This window comes from Haliotis rufescens, unplaced genomic scaffold (assembly GCF_023055435.1).
Source record: "Haliotis rufescens isolate VD_foot unplaced genomic scaffold, xgHalRufe1.0.p SCAF_6, whole genome shotgun sequence".
In the NCBI taxonomy this organism is placed as follows: domain Eukaryota; kingdom Metazoa; phylum Mollusca; class Gastropoda; order Lepetellida; family Haliotidae; genus Haliotis; species Haliotis rufescens.
In genome coordinates, this window is record NW_025964334.1 from 18,126,707 (window position 1) to 18,148,013 (window position 21,307).

The window sequence follows — 21,307 nt, forward strand, 5'->3', positions numbered from 1 at the left end:
TCCCATTGGCTTCCACCTGTGTGTTCTCTGTCCACCGTGTTGTGACAGTATTATCCTTCTGTTGTGAACACTTACTCATGTTATCTAACTCATGTATGCAATTGTTGTTACTGTCAATCATCTACTTTTAATCATCCACCTTCTCTATATTGTCTGTCCCTCATTCAGTCTTGACAACGGTATAAGGATCTATACCGAAACGTCGCTTGAATTGTTATCCATAAATTGTGTCTACTTTTGGTACCTTAGCGATCAGACAACGAAAGGATTTGAGATTTCATGCCTGACAGTCAAACAAAATGACAGATTACCACAGTAAAGATTCTGATATCACTGCGGCATTTTGCTCTGAGGCATACAGGCTAGGAATAAAACCCTAGAAATTTATTATGGACTTTGCTATTAATGTTCTTTTCATCACTGAAACCTGGTTACGACAGAAAGGTGATGAAACCAAAGAGATGAGAGATGGTTTTTAGACATATTCGACATCTTATTGTCGATGTTCTTTATAAAGTGAATTCTTCTTCCTCTTTTGAGATGAAGACGTCAAGAGTAAGTGAGTATGGTTTTACGCCGCTTTTAGCAATATTCCAGCACCATCACGACAGGGGACACCAGAAAATGGGCTTCACACATTGTACCCATGCCTGGAATCGAACTCGTGTCCTCGGCGTGACGAGCCAACGCTTTAACCACTAGGCTACCCCACCACCCCCACTGGTGACAAGAATAGATCGGCTTGTATAGAAGACCACCATCTCGGTCAACTCTCTTACCTGTGTGCTAAACTCAGTAACAAAAAGAAGAGCACCGTTACTGTGGTTGACTGTAACGTCCACTTTGAATCCAGTGCTAAACCCGTAATCAAGAGGATCTGCAAAGTTCTCACTTCTCATGCTTACACACAAATTGTCTCTGAACCAACACATCGGTTGGGTCATATTTTTGACTGGGTACCTTCATGTGATAATGACCTTGATCGTAATATTCGGTTCAACGATCACCAACTGTCTGATCACCATATGATCACTATTGATCTCACTTTTGAGATCACTATTACACCTCTGGAGAAGGTAAAGGTACGTAACTTAAAGAAAATCGACCTAAAGGCTTTCAGAGATGACATGATGAGTTCACTTGCCTGCAGCATCCCGGTTGATGTAAATGAACTCGTCACTGTTTCCAAAAGAAAACTGACAGATCTCCTTGATCAACATGCACAAATAAGATGCAAGAGGATCAGGCATAACGTTGCCACACCCCTGATGTCAAGGATGCTGAGGCCAAGAGGCATGCAGCTGAAGGTCTTTGGCGGAAATCCAGATTAAAAATTCAGAGACAAATCTTCAACTCCTCTGGAAATAATGTCAGTACGCTAATACGTAAGATGAAATCTGAATATCTTAATCTGGTGATTAGTCGACATTCTAAAATCCTAAGAAACTGTTCTAAATTCTTAAAAGCCTGCTGGGTGAAACATTTGATAGAATACTTTCAACATGGCAAAATATTTCCATTGATTTTTTACAGATAAAAACGCTTGTGCGAAGATGCTAACTGTCCAAAATACTTTGGGACAGAGTTTGAGTTGGTTGGACAAGTCACAGAGGCCGACATCTGGTCAAAGACTCTACACCAACATTCTAAAAGCTAGACCCTATCCTAAACAAATTTCTTTTGTCGATCATGGATGTCCTGCTTCCAGAAACCTCTAAAATTATCAACCAAGAGCTACAGGTACTGATCCCACAAGCCAAAAGATCGCCACTGTTCTACCACTACTTTAGAAGCCATCAATGGATCCCGAGATCTTAAAAAAGTACAGACCCGTATGAAATCTACCATTAATTTCTAAGATCCTTTTAAAGGTTGTTAAATCGCACCTGCTTCAACGTCTCACAAATTATGATTTTCTCGAGTAATTTCAGTCAACATACAGATCTGACCACAGTTCTGAAACTGCTTTGAACTTTGTTGTGAACCATCTTAAGATATCAGTAGACAACGGTCACCTAGCCATGCTTGTTCTTATCAGCAGCTTTTGATAATATACATCATACAAATCTACTCCATCGGCTACAATCTGAATTTGGTATCACAAGCAAATCTTGAAATAGTGTGCATCCCACTTGTCAGACAGATCACAGCTGTTGCAATCGATGACTCATCCTCTGAATGTCCTTTGCTGTCATGCGTGTACCGCAAGAATCTGTTCTCTTATTTGAGTTTATACGGTAATTCAAAATAGTACGTACAGGTTCTATTCTTATCTGTTGTAGGCTGACCGGATGGGATCGCGAATTACTTCTGCATCAGAAATGATTTCATTTGCAAGGGTTCCGTGCTTCATTCGCCAGCGGATACAATATAATAAAACTATGGCGAAAACTCATTCAGCCCGGATACCGTGGATCCGGACCGTCAGCCACCCCTCAGGATGACATCTGTATTCGAGCTCCTTCCCAGCGCGTGTCACGACGTTTACCTCCAGGTACCATCGCTGCCAGTGCGCAAGCGGCCATTACATTAATCTTAAAATTTACCCTTTAACCCCAAATGTTGTGACATTTATATTTTTGTTAATGTCTGTGAGCTGGGAAAAGGTTTACGACAAACTTACTATTTCCCAGATAAATTTACGTTTGTTTGTTAAATCGGATTGGTTCGAGATTCAGGCTAACGGAAAAGCACCCATGTTCCTCCTTGCAGTCTTACTATACTTCTTACATGACAGTTGCAATAAAATAGAGTGAGTGAGTATGGTTTGACGGTGCTTTTAGCAATATTCCCGCAATATCACGACGGGGGACACTAGTAATGGAAATAAAATAGAAATCAAAATTGACACACAACAAAACATTTGAGCTCCGGGATGAGTATTCGGCGTCACGACAGTCATCAATTGTTGGTAAACATAACCGTCAGTCGGTTGCGACTTCAACTCCTTGCACTTTGGAGGCTGCTTTTACTAGTGTGGAGCTGTGACAGGTGGCAGTGATAGGCTATCGCTGTGAGGAGCTTGGTCTACATTTACAATGAATCGTTATGGGCGGTGGTGTTTATGGTATATATATATATATATATAATCTGTTTCTTATTCAGTGGCGAAGCAACATATACGCAAAACAACAGTTGTTTATAATTGCCTTTCATACATGGTAATATACATACTATAGTTAAGATATGTTCATGAATTAAATAATTGTTTACCTTTATACATTTTAGAAAGTGTGCTTGGTAATATGACTTGTACATTTTCTGACTTTAAAGTAAATATACGTTTGTTTAAATCAGTCAGATTTGTAAAGGTAGGATTAAATAACATACACCATAACGGCGAAGGAAAGACCCTTCGTGACCTAACGACACAGCAACTTCCAGTATTTAAGCACGGTATATAAAACGGAATCAGGGACCCGTTTCACAAAGAGAACAAAGCGCTATGACTGTCGTAAGCGGGTAGGGAAGGCTTATGCCCAATAACTGTTCACAGGTAATTCACTCCACCATTTTACAGATCACAGGTAAAAATTCCACCCGTTTTACAATCACGAATAATGATCGTGGCAATTAGTTCATATTTCATACGTATTCATTTTTACTTTTCAGTCTGATAGTGACTTTAACCATGTCATTGTCAAGTTTCTGTTTTTGCATGTATTAACTAGGACTTATAAACTTATATAACATATAAACTTGGTAAACACTTGTCAGTCGGACCATGCCGGGCTTTTCTTGATATTTTAGGCAACTGTTCCCAAATTTACTGCACAGTGTTTCAGATTTCGAGATGAACTACTGGGTAGCGAAAAATAACGATTCGCGAAAAAAAGACATTTCACAGAAAAACCTGTAACCTGAAGATCTATTCTACCCGGATCTTCATGAAAAACACAACGTTTCGGGATGTATACTTACTCCTTGAAACCCGTGAAGATTCTGGGGTAGAATAGGTCTTCAGCTACCTAAACTTGCCGTAAAAGGTGACTATGCTTGTCGTAAAAGGCGACTAACGGGATCGGGTGGTCAGGCTCGCTGACTTGGTTGATGCATGTCATCGTATCCCAATTGCGTGGATCGATGATCATGATGTCAATCACTGGATTGTCTGGTCCAGATTCGATTATTTACAGACCGCCGTCATATAGCTGGAATATTGCTGAGTGCGGCGTTAAACAAACAAATAAACAAACAAGCTTACTCCTTGATCAAGTGATGATCAAATACTCCGAAACGTTGTGTTCCTCATTACAGAGAAGTGGATCATGACATCCATAAACTCTCTTCCTCAGATGATTGGGCGAGTACAAACCGTGAAGTGGACGAAGGGCTGGTATAAGTCTTGAAACAGATTATTGGATAGGTACCAAATTTCATTTTGAAAACCAAGTGTTCAGTTAACATTTACTTCACCAGCTGCCTCAGTGAGTCGATGAGAAAACACTGTGTTACACTACTAAGCTATCTGCGGTAACCGTAACACAGGCTGCCCAATTGCGTTTTGCAAATAGATTCCCGATTCGGACCATACCACACTAACAACCCTGCCATAACGTACATGGATCTTAATCCCACACTACTCGCTTCCTGAAACATGTGTCTTCAAATATGTGCGACCCGTGAAGATCCGGGGTAGAATAGGTCTTCAGCAACCCGTGCTTGCCTTGAAAGGTGGCTATGCTTGTCGTAAGAGGCGACCAACGGGATCGGTTAGTCAGACTCGCTTACTTGGTTGATATGTGTCATCGATCCGAATTGCGTGGATCGATGCTCATGATCACAATCACTGGATTGTCTGGTCCAGACTCGTTCATTTACGGACCGCCGTCATATAGCTGGAATGTTGCTGAGTGCGGCGTTAAACAACAAACAAACCCAGAAGTCCAATTTGTGTACTTATAACTTCGATCGTGGAACTTTCTATGAACGTATCGGTTTGGAATCAATGGGAGGGTATGGAGTTTTGGCCGCCATGGCTGAGCGCAACGGCGGATAAAATATCTTTACCGGTCCGAATTCCAACTCGATTAGTAAATATATTGCAGTACAATGAAATGATGTTTTCATCCAAATGATCTATTACAAGACTTATACCAGCCCTTCATCGATTTCACGATTTGTACTCGTCCAATCATCTGAGGAAGAGAGAGAGAGGACCCGTTAAGATCCGGGGTAGATTATGTCTTCAGCAACCCCTGCTTGCGCCATGCAAGGCGACTATGCTTGTCGTAAGAGGCGACTAACGGGATCGGGGGATCAGGGGATCAGGATTGCTGACTTGGTTGATGCATCCCAGTAGGGAGATTTGGTTCGGGGATTAGAAAAGACACTGAGACAACCCGTAGCTCTGTGTTGCCACAAATAAATATCACCATCATTTATTGGGCGCAGCACAGAGACACGGTTCCCGCGACTAATACTAAACAAAAATGGAATGAAAAATTGATAAAGTTCAAAAGTAAAATCACAAAGCAGGTTTTATATAATTCAAAGGTACCCCTTAGGTTCAGAAGCAAAACAGACCATACTTACAAGTAAAATCTCCCTATATATACTGAAAGTCGTTCCCGGCTTTCAACTTATCCTGGAATGACACGAGTGGTCACGAGTGGTCACGAGTGAGTGAGTGCGGTTTTATCCCGCTTTTGGCAATATTCCAGCAATATCGCGGCGGGGGAACACAAGAAATGGGCTTCAAACATTGTGCCCATGTGGGGAATCGAACTCGGGTCTTCAGCGTGACTGGCGAACGCTTTAACCACGAGGCTACCCCACAGCCCCGAGATTGTCACGATTGAGAGTTTCTGTGTTTCGCTGTTTCCTCAGGACCTGTCAGTACCTTACAATTATCGTCATTGCTGTTCCTTGGTGGATCTATCAAACTCTCATTAGGTGATGACACAGCGTATTAGAAATGTTTTCCTTGCTTTTACGGCGATATATCTCAAGGCAAATTACAAAGATATTGTTTCTGAACATCACCTCCCGGCGCTGAACGTTTTCGATTACATTTTTAAAGAAGTACATTGAACGACGAAATTGCACTTTTATCAAACCCGCATATATAAACTTTTGAAAATTTAAAGTCATTGTCAAAATTACATCCTCTTCGGTACCCGTGAAGATCCGGGGAAGAATAGGTCTTCAGCAACCCATGCTTGCCAAAAAGGCGACTATGCTTGTCGTAAAAGGCGACTAACGGGATCGGGTGGTCAGGCTCGCTGACTTGGTTGATGCATGTCATCGTATCCCAATTGCGTGGATCGATGCCCATGATGTCAAACACCGGATTGTCTTGTCCAGACTTGATTATTTACAGACCGCCGTCATATAGCTGGGATATTGCTGAGTGCGGCGTTAAACAACACACAAACAAAACAACATCCTCTTCGGCATGACATCGGCATAACTTCTTCATATGAAAAAAGTAACAGTTTGCAATGGATCCGAAGTTTGAGGTTAACAGCAGAATAATTTAAACAGAAACCATACATACACTGGCATAGGAACATTTTCTCTGTGTCAAATCGTAACCCCCAAAACATGGTTCGAGGTGAATGTGGGCGTTATACTTTATATCTTTGTGCATACAAAAGAGTTATTGGTTACTGGATAACGTTATTGAGTCTGTCCGATTGTCGCTATCCAAGGAAATGTTACATGTGATGATACTTCAGGCAGAAAGTTATGGTAAAATTAATTGGTTCTCAAAATGTAAATATTTATTGTTTCACATGGGTTTGACTTTGTCTGGGGATGCCAGTGTAAAAGTCGGAAATATATTCATGAACAAGATTGGCATTGTCTTCTGGAAAAGCATAGTAAATCTTTACCCTATTCTCTATTCAAGGTGTCGTTTGGTACAGATCTGTATCTTAGCCGTGTGACCGGCAGTACATTTTAGAGTTGCTCACTTTAGACTGGGTTTTCGCACCAGCTGCGTGTTGAAACTGGGATAAAATCAATGAGACCGAACATCAAGCTGTGTTTGTAAAGCAAGGTATAGTTAGGACCAGTACCATTTCCTGTTATTCTGCTGTGGTCATAACACGTTACTGTCGGATTACTTACCAAGGAAATGTTGTGAATATCTGACCCACCAAAATCAATATCCTCATGCCTGCAACTGATTGTAAATTAATTAACTAACACACACACACACACTCTCTCTCTCTCTCCCTCTCCTCCCCCTCCCCCATCTCTCTCTCTCTCACTCTCACTCTCTCTCTCTCTCTCTCCCTCTCTCTCTCTCCCTCTCTCTCTCTCAATCTCTCTCACGTCGGTTTGTAATACAAATGTAAGCACGGGCCGCGATGTACACTTACGAAATAAACTGACTTGAAAATAAAATATAATCCTCTGAAATGTCGTTTTTGTCGTTTGTGGTTGTGCCGAAAATATTTAGAACTTATCAAAAAACAGAATTCGTCCTTCCTCTGCACATTTTTACTTAAAGGGCTGAGACGAATTATGTTCTCATTTCTTTTACATTTTATATTACAGTGTCATCATCTGTTGAGAATTCCCCGGAAGGTATTTCTGGGGGTCTTTACCACATGTTTATCATTAGAACTAACTGATGACGACAGATTGCGCGAATACCCAACTCAGACAAAGTATACTGGTTCCGAGCCGACCACTTCTTGTTTTAGTCCTTTAATGCCTAGCGCCAGGGAGGGCAACAACAAATGTCGTTTTGTATCGCCTGTTGGTATGACGCGGGCGGGTATCGAACCCCGAACCTTCCGCTCTCATGGCAGACGCTCTACCACTACCACGGTCAAATATTGTTCAAAACAGAAAGGACTTTGCACATGCTTGGAGCGTTCTCATGTTATATGTGTTTCTTTGATGATGGCCGTGTGTAGTATGGAAGCACATTCATGAATGCATTTATCAACCTCGGAACTCAAGCAGCTAAATCATATCGTCAAAAGTCCTGATTTATCCTTCCTTTGCTTTAGTAGTGACAACGTTGTGTTTGACGCAGGGCATTGATCGTAATCTCGCCGGCGTTAATAGGCTCACCCACGCGCCTCAGTGCGGACACTGGGAGTGATGATGTTGAAGGGAGAGAGTGGGAGGGAGGGGCGAAGTGGGAGGGGCCCTTACGCCTGACAGAGAGCCACTTACACTGTCCCGATATAAGCTTATAACGCTCGCCATAGGACAAGCTGGTCATTCAACAAGTGCCTACACAGACCGGGTCTATCCTACACATCGTGTGATGATTTGAAGACAAACTTCGTGACTTGTGTAACAACACTGACACTTTGAGACCCACCTGCTCTCCCCATCTGATCCGTCGCGGCACCAACAGGTGCGGTGTCGTCCTCATTCACAACGATGTCATCTGTGGGGTATGTTGTTCTCAGTTTGGCTGTTTTGGTAGCGCCGTGGTTCGCGTCGGAAGCGGTGGTGATAGACCGCCAAACGATGCAGCACATGTTTCAGTGCCCTCCCTGTGACGCGAACGTTTGCTCCATCCCACTGGAACCCTGCGAACTCGTCCTAGAGGCCGGGATCTGTGGGTGCTGCCCCGTGTGTGCCCGGCGGTCGGGGGAGTCGTGTGGGGTGACGGTGGGGCGTTGTGCCCAGGGGCTCAAGTGTCGCCCCGACATGTCGGACCCCAACCCCCTCAACGCCCTGCTGCTTGGTAGAGCTGTGTGCATTGGTGTGGAAACATACTCCTTTATCTTTGGTAAGTAACGTATCTTCATGAACTCAGTGTACGAAATTATGATATGTACTAATCTAATTCTCCGCCTGGAGAGCGGAAGGTTTGGGGTTCGATCCCCGGCCGCGTCATACCAAAAGACGTTAAAAGATGGTACTTGTTGTAACCCTGTCTGGCGCTCGGCATTAAGGGGCTAAAACAAGGACTGGTCGGCTCGGAGTCAGTTTACTGTGTCTGAGTGGGGTATTCATGTTTAAACTGCGGCATGGTATCTCAGTGGGCTAGCACTATAAATCGGCATCAGTCCGGACTAGTACAAGCAGCCACACAAACACACACACGTACATGCACGTCGCTATATAAGTGCAGTAATCTTGGACGCGACGTTAAACCCAATTTCACCTCACCTCACTAATTCTTTCCAGATAGTCCAGGGTTATAACAGGTAAAAGATGATTTGTAACTGTCACTGATCTGTTCAAGTTGACAAAAACAATACTGAGTGAGTCTATAGGATTTGAGTGAGTGAGTGAGTATGATTTTACGCTTTAAGCAATATTCCAGCGATGTCACGGTTGGGGACACCACAAATGGGCTTCACACAATGTACCCATGTGGGGAATAGAACCCTGGTCTTCAGGGTGACGAGTAAACGCTTTATCCACTAGACTACCCCACAGCCTCTAGGTTTGCAGCCGCCTTAAACAGTATACCACGGCGACCTTGACTGACTGAGTTTGGTTTTACGCCGCAATCAACAAACGAAGTTGTGACGTTACATATTGTTTTAAAGATAATTCTAAATGCTTTGCTCTTTCAATCAAGACATCAAGAATTAATACAACGTATTCTAGATATATCGTACCTTTTCGTGTTAAATAAGTCTAAAAAGGTCGTAACATTCTTGGGTTTCGATAAATTCGATTCGAGAGCAAACGGAGAGAAATCCTTCGTATGATCTGATTTGAGCAAATTCCTTTCAGGAGAAATGAAATTTTGAAAAATATGAGATACTTTGCATATTGGACGGTAATTCATGATTTAAAAATCGGAAGTATTTGTACCAAAAATGGTATTTTGTACTTTTACGGAATAAAATAACAATTCATAAAACGACAATTCATAAAACCTTCTTTGGTTTTAACCGAGCCAAAAGAAAGTGGGAAAAAGATCCTAAAAGCATATTCACGTTAACCTGCAAGACAAAAAAGTAATAGTTAAACGACGCAACAAGCTTTCACCACTGACATATGGCACTTCGTTCAAATGAAAGAACAAAATCACAATATGAAGTGACTTTTCAATTTTGTTATACGTTTCCCACCCACAAGTCTTTTCACACACAGAGTCCGCAAAGAACAAAATAAATAAAGATCTAGCGTTATTAAATGAGAAAACACACTAAGAACAAAGAAACTAAATAACATTTTGCATTCATTGCTATAATTATAATTACTAATTTAGTATTGATTTAATTTCGCTAAGTATTACAGCAGCTGGGATACTCTGCGGGAAATTGATTGTAATGCAACGCTCACGTGGCGCATATTGATGAACTCGGGATTCGGCGTTGTAGCTAGCGTAGTTATTAACGTTGTGATTTCATTTTCGACCGCCCGTGAGGCATGGACAACTTGCAGGTGATGCAGGTATCCATTCAGGCCAATAAACTGGACATCGGTCAACAGGGCAGCGGGCAGCGTAAACGCGACGTCAGGCCTAGCGCTTTGTGAATGAGATACGATTATGGATGCTGACGATTGCTCATGACCCGACGCCATGATCTGATATTAACTTTTGAGATCGATGTCACGCTAGATTACCACTGTGGGGGTTCTCAGGTAGAATACATCCCCGTGCGGACTGACGAGTGAGTGAGAACACTTCACATCTTACACTTAGTGTCATCACAGTCATCCATTCAGTGACCAACCATTTGATATTGTTGATTCAGACTGTTGAAATTGTCTGCCACAAAATTTACATTTTTGTTTTTCTTTAAAAAATATTCAAGTTCGTAGGTTTAGTTAAAGAAATATATGGTTTTGCAGCTAATTCTGAACAGAATGCCCGATTAAAAGCGACAACACCCTTTCAATATTCATAAGAAATCTCTGCCAAAAACAAAGTGGATTGTCGGATTCCGACTATATCATGAACATGTGTTTATGAACCAGTATTAAATATTGTCGATAACAGGTGTTCACGAAAAAGTACAATCCACAGATAATTTCTTAGTTACCATTGTCAGCTCATATGTATATATATATGTTTATATAGATGCTCATACCGTTATCAAGCAAGACTAATTATAATCAGGCTTGCTTGACAACGCTTTTAGGACTTATCAGTCTTGCTTGACAACGGTGTAAGGATCTATACCGAAACGTCGCTATTACAGTATAATATAGAAGTTGTTATGCATAAACCTTTGTCCAATTAAAGCATGTTAAAATCTGAAGTTTATGCTGTTAAAGTGATAAATCACACAATCTCACTTTAAAGGTAAGTTTTCAGTCCAAATATATTTTTATAATAAATACAGGATTCTCTGAATATTCATGGTTTTCTCTTTCCACTGATCAATACAGCAAAAATAAATATTTCTTGTAAAGAAATATCTGACATTATAAACTTGGAATCCAGTGGTGTTGAATATGTCCCGTTGTAATACCCATATTGGCCATATGCCTTCTATATCATCGTAGATACCTGTTATAATTGATCTTCAGCAACCCAGAGGTGACCAACGGAATCGGGTGGTCAGGCTCGTTGACTTAGTTGATGCAACGTCGTATCCCAATTGCGTAGAACAATGCTCATGATGTTAATCAGTGGGTTGTCTGGTCCATTATATACAGACCGCCGTTATATTGCTGGAATATTTCTGAGTGTGGCGTAAAACAACAAACAAAACAGAGCAGGCATACGAGGAAGCAATCTACGTTTATAATTAAAGTTGTCTAGACTTTAAACATGTTTCAATTTTACACACAATTCTGAACATGTTTAGGACTGCAATATTTCAGCAGCTCCAGCTTTTGGTGTTTACATTTCACAACTTTTGAGATACAATCGAGCATGATTTTTCTACCAAGATTTCAAATGGCGTCTTGCGACTCTTGCTCAGAAGTTATTTGATCAAGGTAACAACATTCAAGGCCTCAGTAAAGCTTTCAAAAAGTTTTATGATAGACATGTGGAGGACATTTCCAAATTTGACGTATCAGTGACAAAAATAATGTCCGATGCAATTCCCTATTTTGACTTGTACCATATGTTCCCGGTTTTTTTTTCAGGTGAACAATTCACCTTTTCGTGAACACCTGGTATCATTACTGTTTGATAGGGATTCGTAAACACATGCTCATGATATAGTCGGAATCGTACAATCGACTCTGCTTTATACAGAAATTTCTATTGGATATGGAAAGGGTTTTGTCGCTTCATTTAACCCTATGTTCGAGGTTATTTTCACTTCTTTCGCAATGTGCATTCATGTATGTGCCGGATATATTATGCTAGCCCCGTGGGATACATGCAGAAGTTTAACATGAATACCCCAACCAGAAGTATACTAACTCCAAGCCGGCCAGCCTTTGTTTTAGCCCCTTAGTGCCGAGCGCCAGGCATGGTAAAAACAAGTACCATCTTTCAACGTTTATTGGCATGACGCTGACGGAGATCTAACCACCAACCTTCCGCTCTCGGGGCAGACGCGCTATCCATAACACCGCGGAGGCGGTCCATATTTACAAGGCTGAACTAAACTACAGACAATCTATTCCGCAAATATGAAAATATCAATGTTGTATGTCAGATTTACAACACAGCGTTCTCATCCGGTGGACAAAGGTTGATATAACAATGAGATTATTAGGGCGTAATAGGGGGACATAATTCTCGTTCGCTTAACAATGCGATGAACATTTCTAATTATGGATGAAACAGAGGCAATTTCCTCCCCATTTTCAGTTTTTCTTGGATGGTTTGGCCAATTTTAGGTCCCCAGTAGAGTGGTGTTTGAAGTACTAAGCGCCTGGTACTTTGACATGGTAGGACATCAAAGACGGAAGGGTGCCGTATTGACTGAATCAAAGCGTTGTCATCCAGGATGCCTGCCTTCATCCGACCTTTAATTTCTTCATTCAGTTCACGTTGTGGCACGTTGCCCTGTGGTATTTTTCATTGTTGCAGATTAACGTAAGTGGTGGGCTCTTTAGTCACACGTACGTAACTATATACCTTTGTGTAACCCGTATACGTAAGTGTTGAGCTGTTGTGAACATCGTACGTATTGTGAACATAAGTGCGGAGCTATAGATACATGCATTTATAAGTGCGGAGCTACTGTATATGTTATAACTAAGAGGGGATCTGTATGATCCCTGGAGTCCTCGATGTACGGACGGGCAAATCTGTAATGATCCATGTAGTCCTCGATGTACGGACGGGCAAATCTGTAATGATCCATGTAGTCCTCGATGTACGGACGGGCAAATCTGTAATGATCCATGTAGTCCTCGATGTACGGACGGGCAAATCTGTAATGATCCCTGTAGTCCTCGATGTACGGACGGGCAAATCTGTAATGATCCATGTAGTCCTCGATGTACGGACGGGCAAATCTGTAATGATCCATGTAGTCCTCGATGTACGGACGGGCAAATCTGTAATGATCCCTGTAGTCCTCGATGTACGGACGGGCAAATCTGTATGATCCCTGTAGTCCTCGATGTACGGACGGGCAAATCTGTAATGATCCATGTAGTCCTCGATGTACGGACGGGCAAATCTGTATGATCCCTGTAGTCCTCGATGTACGGACGGGCAAATCTGTAATGATCCATGTAGTCCTCGATGTACGGACGGGCAAATCTGTATGATCCCTGTAGTCCTCGATGTACGGACGGGCAAATTTATAATGACCCCCTCTTCCCCCAAATGTACGGACGGGCAAATCTATAATGACCCCCTCTTCCCCCAAATGTACGGACGGGCAAATTTATAATGACCCCCTCTTCCCCCAAATGTACGGACGGGCAAATCTATAATGACCCCCTCTTCCCCCAAATGTACGGACGGGCAAATCTATAATGACCCCCTCTTCCCCCAAATGTACGGACGGGCAAATCTATAATGACCCCCTCTTCCCCCAAATGTACGGACGGGCAAATCTATAATGACCCCAGTCTTCCCCAAATGTACGGACGGGCAAATCTATAATGATGGCCCCCTTCCCCAAATGTACAGACGGGCAAATTTATAATAACGCCAGCCTTCCCCAAATGTACGGACGTGCAAATCTATAATGACCCAAGCCTTCCCCAAATGTACAGACGGACAAATCTATAATGATCGCCTTCTTCCCCAAATGTACGGACAGGCAAATCTATAATGATCCAGCTTGTCACAGTCGTGCGTTAGGGCGGATCTATCATGTGAAATATTTCACAAACATGACGAAATAATCCTTTAACCTTGGAATTGTGAAATATTTTGTATTCTGAACAATGACCATCGTTATCGATAGGAACCGACTGAAGTATGTTCTACCTCACCACTTATGATGTCATCTAGTAGATCTGATTCAGCAAGGAGTACTCTTACAAGTTCCAAGATTATTATTAGAATAACCAATCACCATCGGTGGTACATGAGTATAAATAGAATATTGCAATAGACAATATGTACAGCAAGATGACAATGTGGTATTTTGAATGTCATATTGTGTTTTAAGAACTGTTCAGCCATTTCCAGTTTCTATTGGGAGTCTATGTTTACTCGTTTTAAAGTATAGGATATGAGCCTGCTTGCACATCGATGTACTGCTATAGTATATGAATGGCTTACTGCCTAGACACACGAGCTTCAATTTCATCCATCAACCTCCACGACGCGCCAACAAAGGGGTCGTTTTGTCTACCAGACTATCTTCAGCTGCCCGTGCGCTCCATTGTCTTTTTCTTCTTCCAAATACCAATACGCTTATTTGTCTTTGTCAGAAAGAATTGCCCCCTTTACAATGGACAAACAACTGCGTGGGTGTGTAGAAGTTTCTATTTCTGTTACAAAATTGCCATATTGATTTGTTTTGGCGTGTGAGAAAAAATGTAAAAGCTCGAACAACAATACACCTACATTTGAATGGACTTATGTAAGCACCAGACCAATGAATTTTCACCAGCATGTTCGATAAATCTCTTGTTAAAACTCGACCTCAGCTTTATACACGCATTTTAAATTTGGTCAGAATAGATGTTCCTTTTTAGGAGCCAACCTAAAGGGCATTTGTCTCGTTCTGTTAATAATAAGTGGTACAGTCAAATGTATCACTGACACACCGACGGAATATGCCCTGTATTGGCTGGTGAGAAACTATTCCATTCATGCGTATATAGTTTACATCATGACTAACTGCCGTGCTAACGTCTTGAGCAGTGCTTGCAGAGCAGTCTGGCTGTTGAACTGTTCTTGAAGTGTAACTGTTCATTCCTCTGGTAGTGTGACTGTTCATCTGTTTCAGTAATTTAACTTTTCAACTCTTGTGGAAATGTAGTTAGTGAGTTGGGTTTAACGCCGCTTTTAACAGTATTACAGTTATATCACAACGTGTCAGCTTAATGTGGGAGGAAAGCCCGAAGTGATGCAGGTCTCAGACGTTTACCACTTCGGTGAAACCCGCGAGCACGGGTATAGTGCTGACAAACCTAGAAACATAATCTGGGCGAACCGGGATTCGAACCCACAATCATAGCTTTCTGGCATGTCCAAGGGACGAAACTCTGCACATCGAATTGCGGCGCCTTTGACGACTAGGCCAACCGTGCCCCCTTGTGTAAATGTAACTGTTCAACTTTTCTTGCAATATAACTGTTCAATTTTTCTGGCAATTGTATTGTTCAACGGTTCTTGTAGTGAAAATGATCCACTCTTCCTTCAATGTAACTGTTCAACTCTTCAAGTGTTCTGGTAGTGTAACTCTTCAAGTGTTCTGGTAGTGTAACTCTTCAAGTGTTCTGGTAGTGTTACTCTTCAAGTGTTCTGGTAGTGTAACTCTTCAAGTGTTCTGGTAGTGTAACTCTTCAACTGTTCTGGTAGTGTAACTCTTCAAGTGTTCTGGTAGTGTAACTCTTCAGCTGTTCACTCCTCTTGGAGCTTGACTGCTCAACTCTTCTAGCATTTTAACTTTTCGACTCTTGTGAAAATGTAACTGTTCAAATGTAGTGTAACTCTTCAACTGTTTTGGAAGTGTAACTATTCAACTGTTCTTGTCGTGTAACTGTTAAATAGTTCTTATTGTTCGACTGTTCTGGTAGCGTAGGTGTTCATGTGGTCTGGGAGAGTAACTGTCCACATCTTTAGTAGTAGCATGACGACTTGATTGGTGACAAATGCCAGTGATACGAGGAAGTACACCCATATTATATCTGTACATATTGGCATACACGTTGAATAACACATTGATAAAATTGATTTACCAGTAGGGAGCTGCACGATTTTCTGTGTGTAATTAATTATCTGCGACCGAGGAAGTAGCTCATTATAGGTCTATCGAGCAATGTATCAACGACAATGTACTCGTACCTGTGCCCAACCGGTGACAAATGTTGTGTGAGTTTACATAAGCTCCGTGTTCAGTCTCATATCAGTGATTAGCTTGACCCACCCCGTGTTCAGTCTCATATCAGTTATAAGCTTGACATACCCCGTGTTCAGTCTCATATTAGTTTAAGCTTGACACACCCCGTGTTCAGTCTCATGTCAGTTATAAGCTTGACACACCCTGTGTTCAGTCTCATATTAGTTTAAGCTTGACACACCCCGTGTTCAGTCTCATATCAGTTATAAGCTTGACACACCCCGTGTTCAGTCTCATATCAGTTATAAGCTTGACACACCCCGTGTTCAGTCTCATATCAGTTATAAGCTTGACACAGCCCGTGTTCAGTCTCATACCAGTTTTAAGCTTGACATACCCCGTGTTCAGTCTCATATCAGTTATAAGCTTGACACACCCCGTGTTCAGTTTCATATCAGTTATAAGCTTGACACACCCCGTGTTCAGTCTCATATTAGTTTAAGCTTGACATACCCCGTGTTCAGTCTCATATCAGTTATACGGTTGACACACCCCGTGTTCAGTCTCATATTAGTATAAGCTTGACATACCCCGTGTTCAGTCTCATATCAGTTATAAGCTTGACATACCCCGTGTTCAGTCTCATATCAGTTATAAGCTTGACCCACCCCTCGTTCAGTCTCATATCAGTTATAAGCTTGACATACCCCGTGTTCAGTCTCATATCAGTTATAAGCTTGACACACCCCGTGTTCAGTCTCATATCAGTTATAAGGTTGACACACCCCTCGTTCAGTCTCATATCAGTTATAAGCTTGACATTCCCCGTGTTCAGTCTCATATCAGTTATAAGCTTGACACACCCCGTGTTCAGTCTCATATCAGTTATAAGGTTGACACACCCCGTGTTCAGTCTCATATTAGTTTAAGCTTGACACACCCCGTGTTCAGTCTCATATTAGTTTAAGCTTGACATACCCTGTGTTCAGTCTCATATCAGTTATAAGCTTGACATACCCTGTGTTCAGTCTCATATCAGTTATAAGCTTGACACACCCCGTGTTCAGTCTCATATCAGTTATAAGCTTGACATACCCCGTGTTCAGTCTCACACCAGTTATAAGCTTGACATACCCCGTGTTCAGTCTCATATCAGTTATAAGCTTGACACACCCCGTGTTCAGTCTCATATCAGTTATAAGCTTGCCATACCCCGTGTTCAGTCTCATATTAGTTTAAGCTTGACATACCCCGTGTTCAGTCTCATATCAGTTATAAGCTTCACATACCCCGTGTTCAGTCTCATATCAGTTATAAGCTTGACATTCACCGTTTTCAGCTGAAATACGGACAGGCTTTCAAACAAATGCTTCTCTAACTGAGTCTTTTGTTTTAAAACAAATCTTTTGAGTAATCATTGTTCTTTTATTTGCAGAGAAGAAAATAAAGTAATAACACTGGGACCTTCTCCACGCTTCCTCGATGTCCCATCCGGGGGAACAGACATGCGCAGAAAGCTCATATTGAAGTAAGCCACAAAGCTAGCTGGAGTGGGATAAGGACACTAATTGCCTTTACAGGAGACATGTCGGCTGGGACATCTTACAGGATCAGTGCGTGGTGTGAAACTGGGGACAGGGAACCCCTGACTATGTCCAATGTTGAGATGCTTACGTGACGTGAACAGTTGGATATCGTCTTGCAGAATCATCAAGTGTCTTAACCTGTGATATTCCTCAACTCAACTTGATCGTTATGTTTGCTCCCCAAGTTGTCCTTCCTGTTGTGAATGCACTTTAAAGGATTAAAACTATTCATTTAATGTTGTGATTTATGTATTTCTTAGTATTTTTGTCGTCCCTTTTGGAGAGTGAACACAGTCGACCTTCGATGTGTATTATAGTCGTTGGTTAGGTAAGAGAGTCTTGTGTCCTAGTGAAGACAGGGCCAATGCGATATATTTATCAAGTTAACATAGAAGTGTATGACACTTTATCCAGTTACGATGGTCCACTGTAATAGAGATGGTAAAGGACCCGTGATATACTTTATGCAGTTGCGATGGTCCACTGTGATAGAGAAGGTAAAGCGCCCGTGATACACTTTATCCAGTTGCAATTGTCAACTGTGATAGAGATGGTAAAGGGCCAGTGGTACACTTTATCCAGTTGTAATTGTCAACTGTGATAGAGATAGTAAAGGGCCAGTGATACACTTTATCCAGTTGCAATTGTCAACTGTAAAAGAGATGGTAAAGGGCCAGTGGTACACTTTATCCAGTTGCAATTGTCAACTGTGATAGAGATGGTAAAGCGCCCGTGATACACTTTATGTAGTTGCGATGGTCCACTGTGATAGAGATGGTAAAGGGCCAGTGGTACACTTTACCCAGTTGCAATTGTCAACTGTGATAGAGATGGTAAAGGGCCAGTGATACACTTTATGTAGTTGCAATGGTCCACTGTGATAGAGATGGTGAAGCGCCAGTGATACACTTTATGTAGTTGCGATGGTCCACTGTGATAGAGATGGTAAAGGGCCCGTGATATACTTTATGTAGTTGCGATGGTCAACTGTGATAGAGATGGTAAAGGGCCCGCGATACACTTCATGTAGTTGCGATGGTCCACTGTGATAGAGATGGTAAAGCTCCAGTGATACACTTTATGTAGTTGCGATGGTCCACTGAGATAGAGATGGTAAAGGGCCCGTGATACACTTTATGTAGTTGCGATGGTCAACTGTGATAGAGATGGTAAAGCTCCAGTGATATACTTTATGTAGTTGCGATGGTCCACTAGGATAGAGATGGTAAAGGGCCAGTGATACACTTTATGTAGTTGCGATGGTCCACTGTGATAGAGATGGTAAAGCGCCAGTGATACACTTTATGTAGTTGCGATGGTCCACTGTGATAGAGATGGTAAAGGGCCAGTGATACACTTTATGTAGTTGCGATGGTCCACTGTGATAGAGATGGTAAAGGGCCCGTGATACACTTTATGTAGTTGCGATGGTCCACTGTGATAGAGATGGTAAAGGGCCCGTGATATACTTTATGTAGTTGTGATGGTCCACTGTGATAGAGATGGTAAAGCGCCAGTGATACACTTTATGTAGTTGTGATGGTCCACTGTGATAGAGATGGTAAAGCTCCAGTGATACACTTTATGTAGTTGCGATGGTCCACTGTGATAGAGATGGTAAAGGGCCCGTGATATACTTTATGTAGTTGCGATGGTCCACTGTGATAGAGATGGTAAAGGGCCCGTGATATACTTTATGTAGTTGTGATGGTCCACTGTGATAGAGATGGTAAAGCGCCAGTGATACACTTTATGTAGTTGCGATGGTCCACTGTGATAGAGATGGTAAAGGACCCGTGATACACTTTATGTAGTTGCGATGGTCCACTGTGATAGAGATGGTAAAGGACCCGTGATACACTTTATGTAGTTGTGATGGTCAACTGTGATAGAGATGGTAAAGCGCCCGTGATACACTTTATGTAGTTGTGATGGTCAACTGTGATAGAGATGGTAAAGCGCCCGTGATACACTTTATGTAGTTGCGATGGTCCACTAGGATAGAGATGGTAAAGGGCCCGCGATACACTTCATGTAGTTGCGATGGTCCACTGTGATAGAGATGGTAAAGCGCCCGTGATACACTTTATGTAGTTGTGATGGTCCACTAGGATAGAGATGGTAAAGGGCCAGTGATACACTTTATGTAGTTGTGATGGTCCACTAGGATAGAGATGGTAAAGGGCCAGTGATACACTTTATGTAGTTGCGATGGTCCACTGTGATAGAGATGGTAAAGGGCCAGTGATACACTTTATGCAGTTGCGATGGTCCACTGTGATAGAGATGATAAAGGGCCAGTGATACACTTTATGTAGTTGTGATGGTCCACTGTGATAGAGATGGTAAAGGACCCGTGATACACTTTATGCAGTTGTGATGGTCAACTGTGATAGAGATGGTAAAGCGCCCGTGATACACTTTATGTAGTTGCGATGGTCCACTAGGATAGAGATGGTAAAGCGCCCGTGATACACTTTATGTAGTTGCGATGGTCCACTGTGATAGAGATGATAAAGGGCCAGTGATACACTTTATGTAGTTGTGATGGTCCACTGTGATAGAGATGGTAAAGGACCCGTGATACACTTTATGCAGTTGTGATGGTCAACTGTGATAGAGATGGTAAAGCGCCCGTGATACACTTTATGTAGTTGCGATGGTCCACTGTGATAGAGATGGTAAAGCGCCCGTGATACACTTCATGTAGTTGCGATGGTCCACTGGGATAGTGAGTGAGTGACTATGGTTTTACGCCGCTTTTAGCAATATTCCAGCAATATCATGGCTGTGACACCAGAAATGAGCTTCACACATTGTACCTATATCGGGAATCGAACCCGGGTCTTCGGCGTGACGAGCGAACGCTTTAACCACTAGGCTCCCCGACCGCCCCTCCACTGGGATAGTGATCATGTAGTGTTATTTATCCAGTGGAATATAGATGACTGCTTGTGACAGTACGTTCAAGGGGAATGGCGGATATCTCCATGTGAATGTACACGTACAACCACTCCTCTGAAATGTATTTGTTACGTATAGGTGAAAATACGTAAAACGTTAATTAAGAACACAAACATACATGAGGATATAGAAGTGATCACGGCTTATGTAAATTGTTTACAGTGATAACACGAATCATGTGTAATGAGAATCTCCTAGGATAAGGAATGAAAAGGGTTCTTTTTGACGGACAAAATCTGACAAATATTATAACTGAACAAACTATAGTGGTTAAAACACTCAGGAAATAGACAGTTTCCTTTTAAATTTTGTAAGTAAACGCAAAACAGACTGGAGGAAGGACTAACTGGTTACTGAGGGTTTGGAACAAAACATTAACAGAACTTGGTGATTTAGATGAGGTAGGTAACCGCAGGTAAAAACAGCGTAGATGATCCACAACCGGAATGCCAAGACTGAACGTCGAGAATCATCGCCCGAGACAAGCGTGTCCAC

At 42.0% G+C, this 21,307-nt stretch overlaps 1 protein-coding gene across 1 annotated transcript; it reads left to right on the top strand.

Moving 5' to 3' along the window:
- The first annotated feature begins 8,117 nt into the window (after positions 1-8,117).
- LOC124140588 (insulin-like growth factor-binding protein 5) lies at positions 8,118-18,084 on the top strand. Its single transcript, XM_046508237.2, has 2 exons — positions 8,118-8,704; positions 17,698-18,084. The coding sequence occupies exons 1-2, from the start codon at positions 8,350-8,352 to the stop codon at positions 17,712-17,714; spliced, it is 372 nt and encodes a 123-aa protein (XP_046364193.1). The 5' UTR covers positions 8,118-8,349; the 3' UTR covers positions 17,715-18,084.
- Positions 18,085-21,307: the final 3,223 nt, after the last annotated feature.

What these genes read in the sequence shown, in the direction of transcription:
- LOC124140588 (XM_046508237.2), top strand. Translation starts at nt 8,350, where the DNA reads ATGTCATCTGTGGGGTATGTTGTTCTCAGTTTGGCTGTTTTGGTAGCG.